The sequence below is a fragment of the Phoenix dactylifera genome, chromosome 11 (genome assembly GCF_051530095.1).
Source record: "Phoenix dactylifera cultivar Ajwa chromosome 11, Ajwa_hap1_PhDact_Kaust_v1.1, whole genome shotgun sequence".
NCBI lineage: Eukaryota > Viridiplantae > Streptophyta > Magnoliopsida > Arecales > Arecaceae > Phoenix > Phoenix dactylifera.
Window position 1 is genome coordinate 14462453 of NC_143200.1, and position 20337 is coordinate 14482789.

The following is a 20337-nucleotide window of genomic DNA, read 5'->3' on the forward strand; positions in this document are numbered from 1 at the left end:
CCTAGCTATTTCGTAGTATTATTTGCTAATCAAATTGGAAAGGGCGGAAATAAAATATAAAAATTTTATGCTTTGCAAGTTGGAAGGTCCATTGTTCTGCAGGCTACTGCTGCAGCCTATTGGAGACTGGACAAGATTTTTGGATCGCTATATGCCTTTCCTCCTACTCAACTCTGTATACCATTTCTTTTCCTACTCTTCTGTTGGTTGATTTGTTCATTAAATATTGCACTTTATTCTTTTATTGACAGCTTTTGAATTTATATGTTAAGGCCATTTTCTCCAGAAGGTTGTGATGATTCTTGGACCCGGGTTTTGCTATGAAAGGAAAGCCGCTATTTTCTTGACGACGAGGCAATCTTGGATTTGGCATTCTTGGCTGTTTGTGGGACTCCGTTTAATTTGGTTCTGGTGGTTATGTTCTATATTGTTTCGATGTGCTCTCTCTCCCTCTTTTCAACTGTTAATGTTCTGGCTTGTGAAATGATCTCTGACATGCTAAATTCATGGGAAATCCTAAACCATTAAGCTTAAAAGGTTGCTATTTAGGATTTCTCCGGAGGCTTATTTTGTTAAATGCTAAGACTAGTTCTCTGGTTCTTCATATAAAGAGTTTGGATTATTTTATTGCTTCTATATCTCTCATCCTACTTGGTTGTTGTGCATAAATTTGTGCTGGTTGTTGTTTCGGTTGGCTGCCATTGCTTGCTCCATTTGATGACATGTGAATGATGGTCATCAAGTTCTGGGCAAACTTTTTTTGGGTCTGTTAGTCTTGGTGATGCAATTGGTTGTCCACCCGCTTTAATTTGTTGTTGCCCGCACCACGTTTGTGGAATGCCCCCGCATCTATTTAATGTTGGCATTATGTGGTTCTGTATGCTGTTTTTTGCCACTGTGACTGAGACACATATAACTTTAGTGTTTTCGTGGATGTATTATAGTAATTTCTGCGCGTTTGTTACCTGTTGCTATAAACTTTGAATGATATGATCGACCCTTTCTTGGTAGATGCTGTTTGTAGGTCACTGTTGGTTTGAACTGTGGATGAAATGTTCTGCTAGTTGATTGCACTTCTAGTCATCGTATTTGGCGTTGATAAATAGTTAATTTTTGAACCAACAATTTTATTTTTTTTTTTGGGCTATAGTAATGTGCATTTTGTTGTTTTAATTCAATGTTCAATAAGCATTATTCAGTTGATCTCACCTATGTTCAATCTTCACGTGTTCAATAAGTGGTTCTGTATGCTATTTTTTGCCTTTGTGACTGGGGCACACATATAACTTTAGTGTTTTCATGGATCGATTATAGTAATTTCTATGCTTTTGTTGCTTCTTGCTGTCAACTTTGAATGATATGGTCAGGCCTTTCATGGTGGATGTTGTTTGTAGGTCACTGTTGGTATAGACTGTGGATGAAATAGTTTGGTGCTGGAGATTATGTTCTCTTCAGCAGCAATTGAGCGAGCAGCACCGGAAGGTCTGCTGTTCCGCAGACAATTGAGCAGCAACAATCGTTCGATGGGGGGAGGAGAATAAGAGACACTGTGGGATCTTTTCCCCAGGTCGGCTTCTAGTTCTTTTACTCACGATTTGTTGGTCTTCTCTTTCTTCTTCTCCTTCAACTTGTTGTTGGTCTCCCGAGGGGGTAATTGTTGGGAGTTGTATCCTACGTGTCAATCGTCAGCGTGTTGATCTCTTATATTCATTGTTGGAAATTGATTGACAAATTAATAAAGTGTTATTTGGCATTATTCATCATTTCATTGTACATCTTCAAATGATCTCTTATATGATGTTCTTAAGACTTATTTTATGATAAAGAAGGATTTATGTTCTTAAACCTATTTGCGACCAAATGATATGCTGTTAATAGGACAACAGCATTGTCGAAATTAGGTCGTTATGAGACATATACGTTGGTTGTCCTCTTAACCAAGGAGTGTGAAGATACTGATATGTGACACAGGTGAAGTGGAGTACATTTCACTGAACGTGACCAATTCCGGAATGCTCTACTGTCAAGAGATGTTCCGAGTGGATATGGGTGTAAATATCCCTCAGACCTGAGATCACCACAGTGATTAGCAAGCAACTTACTGTACTTTGGTACCGAACTAGCAGAATTTCTAATTCTGGAACGGAAGGTTACTGGGTGCAGTCAAGTACTTGCGAAATCAGTGCGAGTCAAGATGGAATTGATCCCTCCTGGAAATAGGGGATAATGCTGTGTTCAATTTAGCAAAATCTTGGCCAGGGCAATCCTTGTGATGAGTCACAGGATTTCTAAAGTTGATCACATAGTGGATGTACTAATTAGAGAGTTGACAGAACTCTGAGGTCATCCTAGCATTAGGAGTCAAAGGGATGAATTATACAGTAACCATAGTTTAGGGTTTCAGAATATTTGCTTCGCATATATTCGGCCTATCCGGACGTCGGATACCATTGCTAGATGGTCACATCGATTAGTGCAAGAAGTCGTTCCTGTACTACCGGCTTAGGTTCGAACCAATGAGGTCACACGCATAGAAGTTTTCTGATTGATCAAGATAGCTGATGGATGATTGAGAATCATTTAGGAATAATTTGGTCAATTCGATTGGCAAATTATCCTATAAAATAATTAAAGTAATTATTGGAGGATTAATTAGTAATTAGATTACTAATAAACTCAATTTGATTGAGTAAACGGACTAAGGATGAGCCAAATTGAATTGGATTTAATTTTGGTTTTGGCCTAATTGGATTAGTGGCGCAGGGGTCGACTCGAAGTAAAGATGGGTCGACTCGAGATGGGCTGGGGTCGACTCTCTCTCAGAGAATCCAAAGAACGAATTCTTCCCAGGTGGGGTCGACTCGAAGTAAAGAGGGGTCGACTGGAGATGGGTTGGGGTCGACTCTCTCAGACAATCCAAAGAACGACTTCTGTTTTTCCAGGTGGGGTCGACTCGAGTTTCCTTGGGGTCGATTCGAAGCAAGTTGGGGTCGACTCGAGCTCTGAAGGGGTCGACTCGTTGGGGGTATCAGGAGTTCTCTGTCGTCTCAGCCATGGTTGACCTGCGAAGCTATGGGGTCGACTCGGGTCGACTTTGTGACAAGAACCCACCAGGAGACCTGCCCTAGGAACCCTTGAATCAATTTGCTATACTTGCCCCGAGATCGCTAGAAAAACAAGTTGATTAGATCAGATTAGAACTCTAAGGAAACTAAGTCCTTAAAACCCTAATCCTTGAAGACGCCACAAAGGTTGATCACTCCCTTTGATAAGTCAGAATTTTGTATTCTAATCCAAGAACACAAAAGAGCATAGCAAAGCTTGCCAACACTTTAATTCATTCATCATAATCCCTTGGTTACATATGGCAGCCTTTATATAGGCTTCAAACTAAGCTATTGGAAAGGACACCATCCCCTTTCCAAGGCAATAAGTAAAAAACGTTTTCCAAGTCACAACTTCCAAGTTACAACTTCAAAATAATAAATGACACAACTTTCAAGGTTCCTAACTACGAAGTACATGAATAACTTAGGAAAAACGAGTTGACAAGTCAAAACTTCATGTACAAGTAATTAGGAACACAACAAGACTCAAGCCCAAAAGTACCCACGAAAAATGGGCCTAAATAGCATCTCCACGTGGATCAGCCTTGTTTAATGGCTCCAAGCTTTGTTCTTCAGCATTTACTATGTAAAGATAAGTGATCAATCTGGGTGAAGTCTTAGAGTCTTCTAGAGCAGCCTCCTTCTCTTGAATTTCCATGACTAGTCCATATAAAGCTTCTTTCATTTGATTTGCCCTTGCTCTAGTCATTGGACCTCCAATTCCTTGTAATGGATCTTTGGAATTAGCTTGAACCATTCGGCCAGCCCCTTGATCTCTATCATTCCCTCCCTCCTCGAAAGGATTCGTCCTCGAATCACCTACATCAAATAAGGATAAATCAGCAACATTAAAAGTAGCACTAATATTACTATAGTTGCTTGGCAAATCCAGCTTGTAGGCGTTGTCATTGATCCTCTCTAAGACTTGAAAAGGTCCATCTCCTCTAGGCTGTAGTTTGGATTTTCGTTGTGTTAGAAACCGTTCTTTCCTCATATGCACCCAGACCCAATCACCAGGTTCAAAAACAATCTTTACACGTCCTTTGTTGGCTTGCTTAGCATATTGCTCATTCTTCTTTTCAATGTTAGCCCGAACCTTGGCATGTAAATCCTTCACAAATTCTGCCTTTTGCTTTCCATCAAGATTAGCACGTTCTTTAGTAGGCAAAGATAGAATATCCAAGGGAGTTAAAGGATTAAAGCCATAGACAACTTCAAAAGGTGAAAATGAAGTAGAAGAATGAACAGTTCTGTTATGCAAACTCAATGTGCGGTAAACATTTTTCCCATTGCCTTAAGTTCTTTTGAATGATGGTACGTAACAAAGTAGTGAGTGTCCTATTAACTACTTCAGTTTGTCCATCCGTTTGAGGATGTGCAACAGTAGAAAATAAGAGTTTAGTTCCTAATTTATTCCACAAGGTGCGCCAAAAATGACTTAGGAACTTCACATCTCTATCACTAACAATTGTCTTAGGCAAACCATGTAAACGAACTATGTCTTTAAAGAACAAGTCAGCAATATGTATTGCATCATTGGTTTTAGAACATGCAATGAAATGAGCCATTTTGCTAAATCTATCAACAACAACAAATATGCTGTCCTTTCCACTTTGAGACCTTGGTAATCCTAAAACAAAATCCATAGAAATATCAATCCAAGGTTGGTTAGGCACGGGTAAAGGTGTATGCAAGCCATGTGGTAAAACTTTAGATTTCGCTTGTCTACATGTAATGCATTTATCATAAACAGCTTGCACATCATGCTTCATGTTAGGCCAATAAAAATGTTCATGCAAGATATCTAAAGTCTTTTGCACACCAAAATGTCCCATCAGACCACCCCCATGAGTTTCTCTGACAAGCAATTCACGGATAGAACAAATAGGCACACACAACTGATTTTTCTTAAATAGAAATCCGTCATGCCTATAATACTCACCAGATGCACTCTTTTTGCATGTATTCCATGTTTGGCAGAAATCAGAATCATTGGCATACAAGTCCTTAATCAATTCAAAACCAAGTAACTTAGTTTGCAAGGTAGTAAGTAAAGCATACCTTCGAGACAACGCGTCAGCAACGATATTTTCTTTTCCATGTTTGTACTTGATGAAATAAGGAAATGTTTCTATGAACTCCAGCCACTTAGCATGCCTCTTATTAAGCTTACCCTGGGATTTCAAGAACTTCAAGCTCTCATGATCAGAATGAATGATGAATTCCCTCGGCCACAAGTAATGCTGCCATGTTTGAAGAGTTCTCACTAATGCATAAAGTTCTTTGTCATATGTTGGATAATTCAAGGCTGCCCCACTTAGCTTTTCACTAAAATAAGCAATTGGTTTGGAATCTTGCATCAAGACAGCTCCTATTCCAATTCCGGATGCATCACATTCAACTTCAAAAGCTTTATCAAAGTTAGGCAAACTTAACAAAGGTGCATTAGTTAGCTTATCTTTCAAATCAGTGAAAGCTTGTTCATGCTGATCATTCCACTTAAAAACAACATTCTTTTTAACAAGTTCATTTAAAGGTGCAGCAATAGAACTGAAATTTTTAACAAACCTTCGATAAAAACTTGCTAAACCATGAAAACTTCTTACCTCGTTCGCATTCTTAGGTGTAGGCCAGTCCCTGATTGCCTTCACCTTCTCCTCATCCATGCTAATACCTTGAGAACTAACAACAAAACCAAGAAATACAACAGATTCCATGCAAAATGTACACTTCTTAAGATTAGCATATAATTGGTGTTCTCTCAATTTGCTAAAAACAGCATGCAAATGTTGTTCATGTTCATCCAAGTTCTTACTATAGACTAAAATATCATCAAAGTAAACTACCACAAATTGACCTATGAAAGCACGCAAAACATGATTCATCAATCTCATGAAAGTACTAGGTGCATTAGTTAAACCAAAAGGCATCACTAACCACTCATACAATCCATATTTAGTTTTGAATGATGTCTTCCATTCATCTCCCTCTTTCATACGAATTTGATAGTAGCCATTTCTTAAATCAATTTTAGAAAACAAACAAGAGCCATGTAATTCATCAAGCATATCATCTAATCTTGGGATAGGATGTCTATACTTAACTGTTATTTTGTTGATGGCTCGGCAATCCACACACATGCGCCATGTTCCATCTTTCTTTGGGACTAGGATGACAGGAACCGAACATGGGCTAAGACTTTCTCTGACAATTCCCTTTTTCACCAGCTCATCCACTTGCCTTTGGATTTCCTTTGTTTCTTCGGGATTAGCTCTATATGCAGGTCTGTTTGGAATGGTAGAACCGGGCATGAAGTCTATTTGATGCTCAATGCCTCTTAAGGGTGGTAGTCCATTAGGAATCTCTTTTGGAAATATGTCCTCAAATTCCTGCAATAAAGTCACAACAACACTAGGCAAGGAGGGGTTAAGATCGTTAGTAGAAAGATAAACATCCTTGTACATAAGTACAAGTAGTTGCTGTCTTGTGAACATAACACTCTTAACCTCATTTTTTTCCAGCAAACACACTCATTTTTTTACTTTTCTCTTTTTTTTGAATACTTTTCTCTCTGCTCTCAATCTCACTCCTTTCATTTGCATTTTTCCTCTCGGACTCACCTTCTCTCTTTTTACACTCTCTCGCTATCCGAATCTAATCTTCATAAGCTTGCAAAGGTTTGAGAGGGGTTAGGACTACAGTGCGGTTGTTCATCATAAAAGAATAATGGTTTTTGTATCCATTGTGTGTAACCTTCCTATCAAACTGCCATGGTCGTCCAAGCAAAATATGACTAGCATGCATTGGTGCCACATCACAAAGAATCTCATCTGTGTATTTGCCAATTGAAAATGAAACGAGCACTTGCTTGTTTACCCTCACTTCTCCACATTCATTTAACCATTGCAACTTGTATGGATTAGGATGCTTCATGGTGGGTAACTCCAGCTTATCTATTAACAAAGTACTAGCAACATTAGTGCAGCTTCCGCTATCAATAATCATGGTACATACCTTTCCCTTCACATGACATCTAGTATGGAAAATATGTTCACGTTGCTCCTTATCACCATCATCCTTAGGCTGGATGCTTAGTGCTCTTCTTGTCACCAACATATCTCCATGTACAGGTTCTTCAATGTCAATATCACTGCAATTTTCTAAGGGTGGCATCTCATCCTCACTTGAACTAGCACTTTCAATGTCACCATTCTCCAACATAATCATAATCCTCTTGTTTGGGCATTGGGAAGCAATATGCCCAAATCCTTGGCACCTAAAACACTTAACATTACGTGATTTAGAAGAAGTGTTAGTTTCGGTTTTACCTTTTGAAATAGCAACCGAATCTTTTGGCTTTGCATCTTCTTTTGTTTTTGAGGCAGATTTGTTATCCTTCCAATTAGACTTCCATGTGGAACTAGAAGCCAAACCCGATTTGGATCCTTTGGACTTGATTTGCTTTTCTATTTTGATGGCCTTGTGCAACAGCTCCTCCATCTCCACATAGTGTTGCAATTCAACCACATCAGCAACCTCTTTGTTTAAGCCTCCAATAAATCTTGCCATGGTAGCCTCTCGATCTTCCTCTATATTAGCTTTAATCATTGCCATCTCCATTTCTTTATAATAGTCTTCCACACTCATGGAGCCTTGAACCAGCCCTTGTAACTTTCTATGTAAATCTCTATAGTAATGGCTAGGTACAAATCTCTTGCGCATTACCAATTTCATATCTTCCCATGACCGAATTGGCCTTTCTCCAATCCTTCGCCGACTAATCATCAATTGATCCCACCATATGCTTGCATAATCCGTGAACTCAACGGCTGCCAATTTCACCTTTTTCTCATTTGAATAGTTGTGACAATCAAACACATGTTCAACTTTTCTCTCCCATTCCAAGTAAAGTTCGGGATCATTCTTTCCTTGAAAGATAGGAATCTTCATCTTGATGCTGCCCAGATTATTATCTTTTGAATCATCGGCCTTCTTTCCCCTTCTAGAGTAAGATTCATAATCTAAATCTTCTTCATCATCTTCAAACATCTGCCCCCTCAAAGGTTTGATTCTGCTTGGTGATTCCAAATCATCCATTCGTGCACCAAGCTTAGTAAGTTGATCAGCAATGGCTTTCATCCATAACTTCATATCAACATCTGGTTGTTCACTACCTCCACTACTCATCTTTGTATGCTGCAATCAAAAGATTAGTATAAACAGAATAGGTCCTCACACACTCCTCTCTCGGGTGGACACTCTTTTATGGCTTTTTCTTGATGATGAACTCACACTCTTGCCTTTTACCACTCAAGCCAGCCCTCTTTATGTTCTTGAAAGAATCAAAATCAACAAATCACAAAGAGCGATCAGATGGATGGTGGCAAATCTCCAAGAAAATCAGAATTTTAAGGACTTCGATGAGGCAAATGGTACTCACAAGAAAAATTGTCTTAAAGCATCAAGAACATAAGAAGACTTCAAAAGGAAGTAAAGGATATGTAATAGAAACAACTAGAAAGCAAGGAGAAATAAGAACAAGCTAAGCAGCCTTGTAATACGTAAAACGGTCTTGTAACAAGTGAAACAACCTTGCAACAAGGGGTCTTCAGCTTTGGAACAAGTGAAACAGCCTTGTAATTAATGCCCCTTAATCAATAACCTTCTTTCTTTCTTTCTTTCTTTCTTTCTTTTCTTTTTTTTTTTCGTTTTTTTTTTTTCGTTTTTTTTTTCGTCTTTTTTTTTTTTGAATCAAACTAAGTAACAGAAGATTAAAGAACAAAACAGATTAGAGGAAACAAGAAACACAAGGAACTGAAAAAAAAACAGAAATAAGAGAACGGACAAAGAAGCTTAAAGAAATAAAATAAGAACAAAGGAACAAAGATGATAAAGGATAAGTAACCTGATTTCAAGAACCAAAGCTCTGATACCAAATGACAAGAACCTACCAGGAGACCTGCCCTAGGAACCCTTGAATCAATTTGCTATACTTGCCCCGAGATCGCTAGAAAAACAAGTTGTAGGAGATCAGATTAGAACTCTAAGGAAACTAAGTCCTTAAAACCCTAATCCTTGAAGACGCCACAAAGGTTGATCACTCCCTTTGATAAGTCAGAATTTTGTATTCTAATCCAAGAACACAAAAGAGCATAGCAAAGCTTGCCAACACTTTAATTCATTCATCATAATCCCTTGGTTACATATGGCAGCCTTTATATAGGCTTCAAACTAAGCTATTGGAAAGGACACCATCCCCTTTCCAAGGCAATAAGTAAAAAACGTTTTCCAAGTCACAACTTCCAAGTTACAACTTCAAAATAATAAATGACACAACTTTCAAGGTTCCTAACTACGAAGTACATGAATAACTTAGGAAAAACGAGTTGACAAGTCAAAACTTCATGTACAAGTAATTAGGAACACAACAAGACTCAAGCCCAAAAGTACCCACGAAAAATGGGCCTAAATAGCATCTCCACGTGGATCAGCCTTGTTTAATGGCTCCAAGCTTTGTTCTTCAGCATTTACTATGTAAAGATAAGTGATCAATCTGGGTGAAGCCTTAGAGTCTTCTAGAGCAGCCTCCTTCTCTTGAATTTCCATGACTAGTCCATATAAAGCTTCTTTCATTTGTTTTGCCCTTGCTCTAGTCATTGGACCTCCAATTCCTTGTAATGGATCTTTGGAATTAGCTTGAACCATTCGGCCAGCCCCTTGATCTCTATCACTTTGGAGTCGACTCGAAAGGGAAGGAGTCGACTCGAGGCGACTTGGAGTCGACTCGAGGCGACTTGGAGTCGACTCGAGATCGGGAAGGTCGACTCCTTCTGAAAATCCTGAAACTCGTGGACGGGCTGAATTCGGGGGATTCGATCCGGACGTGGATTTTCAATGAAAAGTGAAGGGATTTGGATCGTGGGACGTGGGAGAATGGTTAGATGATGATGGAATATCAGCACCATCTATTTCGATCCTATCTCACCTGCATGAACCATCTATTGTTTGAATTTTGAATTCAAACAAGATAAGAACTATCTTGTTACAACCAACACCTTCATGCGCCAACAAGATACCAAATTTTCATTTGAATTTCGAATTCAAATGATCAGATGGCGCGCCTTTAAAAGAAGAGTTCCAATTGTGGCTAAAAAAGAAATGAAATTTTGTGAATGAAATTCAGCCTTCCATCTCGCCCATTTTCATCTTCCTCTGAGTCCATCTCGCCATAGCTGATAGGGATCCTAGATAAGAGCCTTTAGATCAGATCTAAGTCCTCTTCAATCCCTACTAACCATTCCTCCAAGTTCTTCCAAGAAGGTGAACCAAAAGTTGATAGCGTTGGAAAGATCAAAATTCAGCAAAGGAAGATCCTGCGCAAGCTAGCACTTCCGCGGGATTGGATCACTCCAGGAGCTTCGTGTGGATTACTTGTAGAGGCCAGACGAGTGTGTGGCTACGAAGCTCGAGCATCAGATTCGTTACTTTCAGATTTCATAAAGGTATAATCCGTATAAATCTAGGTCCAAAGATATATCTTATAGGTTTCAATCCCCGAGGGTTAAACCTCTTTTGGGGCTCTTCACAGAGTAATCTTCCGAGCCTATTCGATGGGCATTCGAAGATTAGTTGGGTGTTAGATTAGTTGAGTTTAGAACTTAATTAATAATCTCATTTTAGATCTGAAATTAATCGTGCAATGATTTTAGCTTAATCGTTTAAACAATCCCGACATATTGATCATGTATACTTGTAGTGGTACTTTGAAATTTGATTTCTTATGCATATCTGAATTAAAATGTCTAATTCGATTTTTTCGCTGTGAATTTCAAAATTAAAAGAACTACGTATGGCTTGATCTCCCTTGTGAAGGGGGTACGTAGGCAACCCCAACTGGTACAGCCATTATTTTTGAAAAATTCTAAATTTCAACATGCTATCACTACTAGCATCATAGGATCGCTTTCGGTAATGGCCGTGATGTTGTGCTTCTTGTTATCTTGTTCTCTTTGTTTGTTTATGTTTCTTCTCTTTTGCTTTTCTTCTTCTTTGTTTCGCAAACTGGGAGAGCGGCATTGCTTTTGGGTTCTATACAAAGAGGCTGTGATGATTCTTGGATGAGGGTTTTGATGGAGAGAGAATATTTTGATCGCTATTTGTTCAATCTGGATTTGGTATTCTTGGTTGTTGGTGAGATTCTGTCTAATTTGGTTCTGGAGGTTATGTTTATATTGTTTCGATGTGCCATCTCTCCCTCTTTTCAATTGTTAATGTTATAGCATGTGAAATGATCTCTGACATGCTAAATCCATAGGAAATCCTAAACCATTGAGCTTAAATGGTTGCTATATAGGATTTCTTCGGAGGCTTATTTAGCTAGATGCTAAGACTAGTTCTATGGTTCTTCATATAAAGAGTTTGGATTATTTTATTGCTTCTATTTCTCTCATCCTGCTTGGTTGTTGTAGATAAATTTGTGCTGGTTGTTGTTTTGGTTGGCTGCCATTGCATGCTCCATTTGATGACATGTGAATGATGTTAATCAAATTTTGAGCAAACTTCTTTTAGGTCCGTTAGTCTTGGTGATGCAATTGGTTGTCGACCTGCTTTAATTTGTTGTCGCAAGCACCACATTTGTGGAATGCCTGAACATCAATTTAAAATCAGCATTATGTGGTTCTGTATGCTGTTTTTGCTGCTGTGACTGAGACAAATATAAAACTTTAGTGTTTTCATGGATGTATTATAGTAATTTCTGTGCTTTTGTCGCCTCTTCCTGTCATGATATGATCAAGCCTTTCAAGGTGGATAATGTTTGTTGGTCACTGTTGGTCTAAACTCTTAAGCTGTGGATGAAATAGTTTGGTGCTGGCGGTTATGTCGTCTTCGGTAGCGGTAGAGCGAGCAGCTTTTGAATGTCTGCTGTTTCGCAGACATCCGAGCAGCGGCCATGGTTAGAAGGGGGGAGGAGAAGAAGACATTGTGGGATCTTTTTCCTAGGTCGGCTTCTAGTTCTCTTTCTCAAGATTTGCTGGTATTCTATTTCTTCTCCTCCTACTTGTTCTTGGTCTCCCGGTTGGATAATGGTCGCGATGTTGTGCTTCTTGTTATCTTTTTCTCTTTGTTTATGTGCCTTCTCTTTTGCTTTTCTTATTCTTCTTTGTTTCCCAAATTGGGAGAGCGGCGCTGCTTTTGGGTTCTTTACAAGGAGGCTATGATGATTCTTGCTCGAGGGTTTCGCTACAATTGAGAGGAAAGCAGTTATTCTCTTGACGACAAGGCAATCTTGCAGGCAACTATTTGCAGCCATTTTGATTTATTAGTTGCAGATCAATCGGTGAATCAGAGCCCCCCTCTCCATCTTTCCCTTCCCTCTCCATCTTCCCTTCCCTGCTTTCAAATTGCTGGGATTTTTGTTTTCAATATTCTTTTTACGGTTGTGTTTCCGAGAGATTTTAAAGTAGATTTAGGTGGAGAGTGTAGGAAGTGGGGAGATCTTGGTCAAAGTCTCTCTCCCTCTCCCTTTTCTTCAGTATATCTTCAAAAGTTTTGAACTTGGTTCAGATATTTTATTTTGTCAACTTTGCTTTAAGTTCTCTCTGGACTTGAATAATAGTGAGATAATATTTTGATCGGTGTTTGTTCAATCTAGATTTGGTATTCTTGGTTGTTGGTGGGACTCCATCTAATTTGGTTCTGGAGGTTATGTTCTATATTGTTTCGATGTGCTTTCTCTCCCTTTTTTCAATTGTTGACGTTCTGGCATGTGAAATGATCTCTGACATTCTAAATCCATGGGAAATTCTAAACCATTGAGCTTAAAAGGTTGCTATATAGGATTTCTTTGGATGCTTATTTCGTTAAATGCTATGACTAGTTCTCTAGTTCTGCATAGAAAGAGTTTGGATATTTTATTGCTTCTATATCTCTCGTCCTGCTTGGTTGTTGTACATAAATTTATGCTGGTTGTTGTTTCGGTTGGCTGCCATTGCTTGCTCCGTTTGATGACACGTAATTGATGGTCATCAAATTTTGAGCAAACTTTTTTTGGGTCCGGTAGTCTTGGTGATGCAATTGGTTGTCCACCTGCTTTAATATGTTGTTGCATGCACCACATTTGTGGAATGCCCGAACATCTATTTAATGTTGGCATTATGTGGTTCTGTATGCTGTTTTTTGCCGCTGTGACTGAGACACATATAACTTTAGTATTTTCATGGATGGATTATGGTAATTTCTTTGCGTTTGTTACCTCTTGCTGTCAACTTTGAATGATATGATCAACCCTTTTTTGGTAGATGCTGTCTGTAGGTCCCTGTTGGTCTAAACTGTGGATGAAATGGTCTGCTAGTTGATTGCACTCTCTGTCATTGTATTTGTCTTTGATAAATAGTTAATTTTCGGACCAACAAATTTTTTTTTTGGGGCTATGATAATGTGCATTTTGTTGTTTTAATTCATTTTCGATAAGCATTATTCATTTGATCTCACCTAAGTTCAATCTTTACGTGATGCTACTGGCCTTAAAGCATTCACGTCATAAGTTATATTAATTGCAGTTGTGTTCAAAGTTTTTCCGTTCCCTTTTTTATTTTTATCATATCCACAACTGAAGTGACATATGTCACGCCCCGGACCCGGATCCGTGACATGGCCGTGCTATTGCCGACTACCGCTCACAATAGCCCGAAGCCTCATACATGGGTAACAGGGTAGTCAGACTTGTCAAACTGTCATATATTTAAAATATTTGCCGTGTATCATATAAGTAAGTATAGGGTATTTCTTCTTCCATCTCTGTGCCAGAGTCTTTTTTCCTCTGTTTTACTGTTGAAACAGAGGGGAGAAACATTCCACAGAGGAACTTTCCCTCTTTTTATTTTGTTTAAACCCATTTAAGTAAATCAGGTCATATCTTGCTCCGGGTTGGCTACAGCCGAGCAGTACACCCTTCAAGAAATCCCTCCTTCCTCTCCTAGGGCTTCAGAGGTTCAGCTCCATCAACCTTCGGCTCTAGGGTTCGGCTTCTCTGGTACAGTACTCGAGAGGGCTAAGGAATAAGAGGGTATAGTAACTCCTAAGTTAAGAAACTGAGAGTTTAAATAAACTCTGCTTAGGAGGTGACCCTTGGAGAGGCGGCACACTCTCCTTCCTCCTTGCTCCGGAAGCCTACAGATGCCCTTTCCCTCAGGCCAGCTGGGCTTGTCCTTTCAACCTGGGTGAGGTGGCAGACTCCCATTTTGCATGGATGAGGGCCCAACAGCTGGTCTTCCCCCCTATTGGCCAGCGGGGGCCCGTCACTTCAGTCCTCAGGCGTGTGGTGAGGGTTGCCATCCATGGGCCCAATACGGCCCCATTAACGACCGAGCCCAAATACCCTTAAACTGGGCCTCAGAAGTATTGGGCCCAGTTAGTATCAGGCCCGGATATTACATTCTTTCCCTCTTAAATAAATTTCATCCTCGAAATTAATCATACCTCTATTCTTAGGTTTGCAGTGTAATTCTCTAGAAAAACTAACTGAAATAAAGAAATGTGCATGGCCAGAATCAAACAAAATCCATGGGAAATCCTAAACCATTGAGATTAAAAGGTTGCTATATAGAATTTCTTTGGAGGCTTATTTCGTCAGATGCTAAGACTATTTATCTGGTTCTTCATATAAAGAGTTTGGATTATTTTATTGCTTCTATATCTCTCATCTTGCTTGGTTGTTGTACATAGATTTGTGCTGGTTGTTGTCTTAGTTCGCTACCATTGCTTGCTCCATTTGATGACATGTGAACGATGGTCATCAAATTTTGGGCAAACTTTTTTTTGGTTCCATTAGCCTTGGTGATTCAATTGGTTCTGGAGGTTATGTTCTATATTGTTTCGTTGTGCTCTCTCTCCCTCTTTTCAATTGTTGGCGTTTTGGCATGTGAAATGATCTCTGACATTCTAAATCCACGGGAAATTCAAAACCATTGAGCTTAAAAGGTTGCTATATAGGATTTCTTCGGATGCTTATTTCGTTAAATGCTAGGGCTAGTTCTCTAGTTCTTCATAGAAAGAGTTTGGATTATTTTATTGCTTCTATATCTCTCGTCCTGCTTGGTTGTTGTACATGAATTTATGCTGGTGGTTGTTTCGGTTGGCTGCCATTGCTTGCTCCATTTGGTGGCACGTAATTGATGGTCATCAAATTTTGAGCAAACTTTTTTTGGGTCCGGTAGTCTTGGTGATGCAATTGGTTGTCCACCTGCTTTAATATGTTGTTGCACGCACCACGTTTGTGGAATGCCCGAACATCTATTTAATGTAGGCATTTTGTGGTTTTGTATGCTGTTTTTTGCCGCTGTGATTGAGACACATAACTTTAGTATTTTCATGGATGGATTATGGTAATTTCTTTGCATTTGTTGCCTCTTGCTGTCAACTTTGAATGGCATGATCAACCCTTTTTTGGTAGATGCTGTCTGTAGGTCCTTGTTGGTCTAAACTGTAGATGAAATGGTCTGCTAGTTGATTGCACTCCCCGTCATTGTATCCGTCTTTGATAAATAGTTAATTTTCGGACTAACAAATTTTTTTTTTTTGGGGTATGATAATGTGCATTTTGTTGTTTTAATTCAATGTTCAATGAGCATTATTCATTTGATCTCACCTAAGTTCAATCTTCACGTGATGCTACAGGCCTTAAAGCAATCACGTCATAAGTTATATTAATTGCAGGTGTGTTCAAAGTATTTCTGTTTCCTTTTTTATTTTTATCATATCCACAACTGAAGTGACATATGTCACGCCCCGGACACGATCCGCGACACGGCCGTGCTATTGCCGACTACCGTCCACAATAGCACGAGCAGTACAACCTTCAAGAAATCCCTCCTTCCTCTCCTAGGGCTTCAGAGGTTCAGCTCCTTCAACCTTCGGCTCTAGGGTTCGGCTTCTCTGGTACAGTACTTCAGAGGGCTAAGGAATAAGAGGGTATATTAACTCCTAAGTTAAGAAACTGAGAGTTTAAATAAACTCTGCTTAGGAGGTGACCCTTGGAGAGGTGGCACCCTCTCCTTCCTCCTTGCTTCTGAAGCCTACAGCTGCCCTTTCCCTCTGGCCCGCTGGGCTTGTCCTTTCAACCTGGGTGAGAGGTGGCAGACTCCCATTTTGCATGGATGAGGGCCTAACAGCTGGCCTTCCCCCCACTGGCCAGCTGGGGCCCGTCACTTCAGTCCTCAGGCGTGAGGCGAGGGTTGCCATCCATGGGCCCAATACGGCCCCATTAACGACCTGGCGCAAATACCCTTAAACTGGGCCTCAAAAGTATTGAGCCTAGTTAGTATCGGGCCCGGACATTTATTCTTTCCCTCTTAAATAAATTTCATCCTCGAAATTAATCATGCCTCAATTTTTAGGTATGCAGTGTAATTCTCTGGAAAAACTGACTGAAATAAAGAAATGTGAATAGCCAGAATCAAACAAAATCCATGGTAAATCCTAAACCATTGAGCTTAAAAGGTTGCTATATAGAATTTCTTTAGAGGCTTATTTCGTCAGATGCTAAGACTATTTCTCTGGTTCTTCATATAAAGAGTTTGGATTATTTTATTGCTTCTATATCTCTCATCTTGCTTGGTTGTTGTACATAGATTTGTGCTGGTTGTTGTCTCAGTTCGCTGCCATTGCTTGCTCCATTTGATGACATGTGAACGATGGTCATCAAATTCTGAGCAAACTTTTTTTGGTTCCGTTAGCCTTGGTGATTCAATTGGTTGTCCACCTGCTTTAATTTGTTGTTGCTCGCACCACGTTTGTAGAATGCCCCAACATCTATTTGATGTTGGCATTATGGGGTTATGTATGCTATTTTTTGCCTTTGTGACCGAGCCTTTGTGACCGAGACACATATAACTTTAGTGTTTTCATGGATCGATTATAGTAATTTCTATGCTTTTGTTGCCTCTTGCTGTGAACTTTGAATGATATGATCAAGCCTTTCATGGTGGATGCTGTTTGTAGGTCACTGTTGGTCTAGACTATGGATGAAATAGTTTGGTCATCTCGTGGTCATCTCATCTTATAGGGGCTAGATTCGTGATTTTCTGTGGAAATTGTCGATAAATCCTAACCATTGATGTCTCTTTAGCAAGCATATCTGATTGGTGGAACAGCATGCTCAGGTCGAAAAACTGTCCGATTGCAGTATTTCTTGAAGTTTGTAAGTATATTTTGATTTATTTGCCAACAATTTGTCAGAGTATTACTTTTATTGCTTAAGGCTGTGATTTCTTGAATCAGATTAACTTTTTGGTCTGTTACTGACGTTCAACAAGCATCAATAGTGCTGGACACCAATTTTTAGACTGGTATACTAGATTAAATTATCCATTTGTTGCTGACCTGTTCTGACCAGATCTTGATTTGAAAGCATTGGTAGGTTGTGAGTTGAGAGGGAACCCTCTTGAGTAATATTCGGATTTGCCGTAAACCTTATTTATTTGTTGCAATAGACCTGTTTATCTAATGCTGGAGATTATGTGAACTTGTCATGTAAGACATAAGGTTCAAAATGGTATTTATAATGGTTCCAAGAATTAGGAGCATGGGCGGGCATACAATGTGACGGATAATCGCCTTCTCAAAGAGCTGGTTCTTTTATGTTGGTAAACAAGGCTCAACCTTCCACCTCTTCTTTCTCCTAGCTTTCTACTTGAGAGAGGAGGTGAGCATCTATAGTGATTTCTCAGTTACCCTTCAAGCATTGTTCCTTCTCCTTTTCTTCTTGCCTTTATTGTGTATGGATGTATTTATGTATGAATATTCATGCAACAAGGGATGACTTCTAAAATTGTTCTTCTCTTCTTTGCATGCCATCTTCTCTAGCAATAGGCGAGACATATATGGAAGGTCTACTACATTGCTGGCACCCGATCTGCATTCATTGTAAGTTGGAGAGGTCATCACCAGAGGAGAAGAGGTGCAGGGATCTTCTCCTCTTTTTTGTGTGCATGTATATTAATGAGATGATGGGCAAGTTGTGAAATTACTCCTCTTCTTTGCGTGTCAACTTCTCTAGCAATAGGCGAGGAACTTCTAGAAGTGGTGAATTTGAGCCTCTTCTTCCTTTTCCCTTTTTGCCTTTCAATTTCTTGTTTTTTGAAGATTATATTTTTGTAGCACTTTTTTAATTACATAACTGTAATTAAATTTTTTTTGATGTAATTTTTCGGTTGTTCCTGAAGAATTCATTGGATTTGGAGGCTGATGGTAGTTTCAAGATAAAGATGGTATCGATAAAGGTACGATTTTGACTTCGAGAACCCAAATTCTCAAAGTTTCTATTTTGCTTGTCAAAAATCAGGAGTTGTTTGCTCAATACTCGAATGTGTCACATTTTTACATTTTCTCCTTGACAAAATCCCGACCATAAATACATGGGCTCTTTTACATGAACTACCAGTTTATGTGTGAATCTTATTGTGCTTTTTTTTTTTCTGCAATTCTTTTACGTCTCTTGTTATAAAGTTATCTGAAATGCCTGCTTCACCATTGGATAACTTTTTCTCCCATTTGTTGCGATTGGCTAATTAAGTTAATATGTTTTTTCATTTTTATTTCTGCTCTCATTTAATTTGGGAAGCTGTGGTGTTTTTCTAACATTTACATCCTTGTTTTCTATAAATCATGACAGTGACACCTCTACTTTTGCTCCCATTTTTATGTGCTGTGTATGTTGCTTAATATATTATTTGACAAATGTGGTTGGTTCTCTTAGTACACTTTCAAATAGTATCATATGCAGTTCCCATGAGATAATGACATGATCTTCTGAAAATGCATTTGCATAATCTCAGAACCGAACTATTAGACTAATCCCTGTATAGCTCCTATGCCTTTTTATATTAGATCAAGTTCAGAACCAGAAGAATTTCTCTTTGTTTTGTCTGCTGGCCATCAGTTATGGTTATATCCTTGTGACATACTGTGTGGTAATTCCAATCCTTCAATCATTTAATCATTTTTTGTTAACCTTGTTGGTTACATTGATCTGCATGACTTTCCGTTGGCTTGGAAAACATTTCTGCATGTTGTTCTGGATACTTTACCATTTCTTTTTCAACCTCTCTTTCTCTTTAATTTTCATGATTTCATGCCTGAGCATGTTTGTTAATGTATTACGTGCGGGCGGGGCTTGGTGCAATGGTAAGGTTGCTCCATTTGACCTGTGCATCATGTATTCGAAACACCTCAGATGCTAAGTGGCAGAAACCTTGGGGATGCCTTTTTTTGTTTTCTTGAATGTATTATGTATCATAAAGGTAAGGCTTGTGATATGTCGGGATGATTATATTCTATTAAGTTGTGAATGATTGTTTTATGATTATTATTTTTTAGGATGTAGTCTTATCTTCTAAAGTTCAAATGGACCAACAATTAGCATATCTGGTTGACTCGGTGATTTATTTTTCGAACTGAGGTTGGCTCGTTACAAAGCCAAATATTGTGTATTGTAGGTAAATTGTCTGTTTTGGTTTCTTAGGACTCACTTCTCGTAGGCTAAACATGATTCCTTTTTTGGCTTCCAAAAAGGCTCCATTTATTTTTATACAAGAATTGACTTGTGTCTGGCCTGTAGTGGATATAGCTTTGTGTTCTTTATTATTGGAAGCCATTCTTTTCTTTTCTTTTTCTTTTTTCTAACATTTTTTAATATTTTTTTCTTTTTTTAAATAAAAAATGTTGTCTTCTTGCACCTTCCATGCTAGACCTAATGGTTTCTATTGAACACAGTTAATTCCTTGACCTGTACGTGGTTTGACGGCCATACTCTTTCTGGTTCCCTTTAGATGGGATGAAGTTTCTTGATTCCACCTAGTTTGAGACTAAGTTTGTTTAATTTATTTACATAAATAGTACACTTGTATTGCGTTCAGATGATAATGTACTTGCTTGAGTTTCTATTGTCCGCCGGCCTTTGTAGTTTAGGTAATTATGGATAGCCACTCTCTTTGCCAGCTATCCCTTTTTAACCACAACTTTTATGTTGATTATACACTTTGCATTCCGCTTTATTCATGGTAAATCTACTTCATCAGTTTTTGTGGCTCGGACCTTCAAACTGCATCATCCTAGAATTTTACCAAACTCATAAAAACTGTTCAAGTATATTCGTGTCTGCTGTTGTCTTACTTATCTATTTATCTTCCGAGCTATTGCTGACCCTATGCAGCAGCTAAAGTCCGAACCTTTT

At 38.9% G+C, this 20337-nt stretch overlaps 1 protein-coding gene across 1 annotated transcript; it reads right to left on the bottom strand.

Moving 5' to 3' along the window:
• Positions 1–3922: 3922 nt before the first annotated feature.
• LOC148700665 (uncharacterized) lies at positions 3923–8156 on the bottom strand. The gene is made up of 6 exons (XM_089926396.1): positions 7122–8156; positions 6307–6496; positions 5714–5964; positions 4554–5593; positions 4088–4357; positions 3923–3926 (listed from the first exon to the last, which is right to left on the bottom strand). Exons 1-6 carry the CDS (start codon positions 8154–8156, stop codon positions 3923–3925), a joined length of 2790 nt encoding a protein of 929 aa, XP_089782522.1.
• Between the last annotated feature and the right edge of the window lie 12181 nt (positions 8157–20337).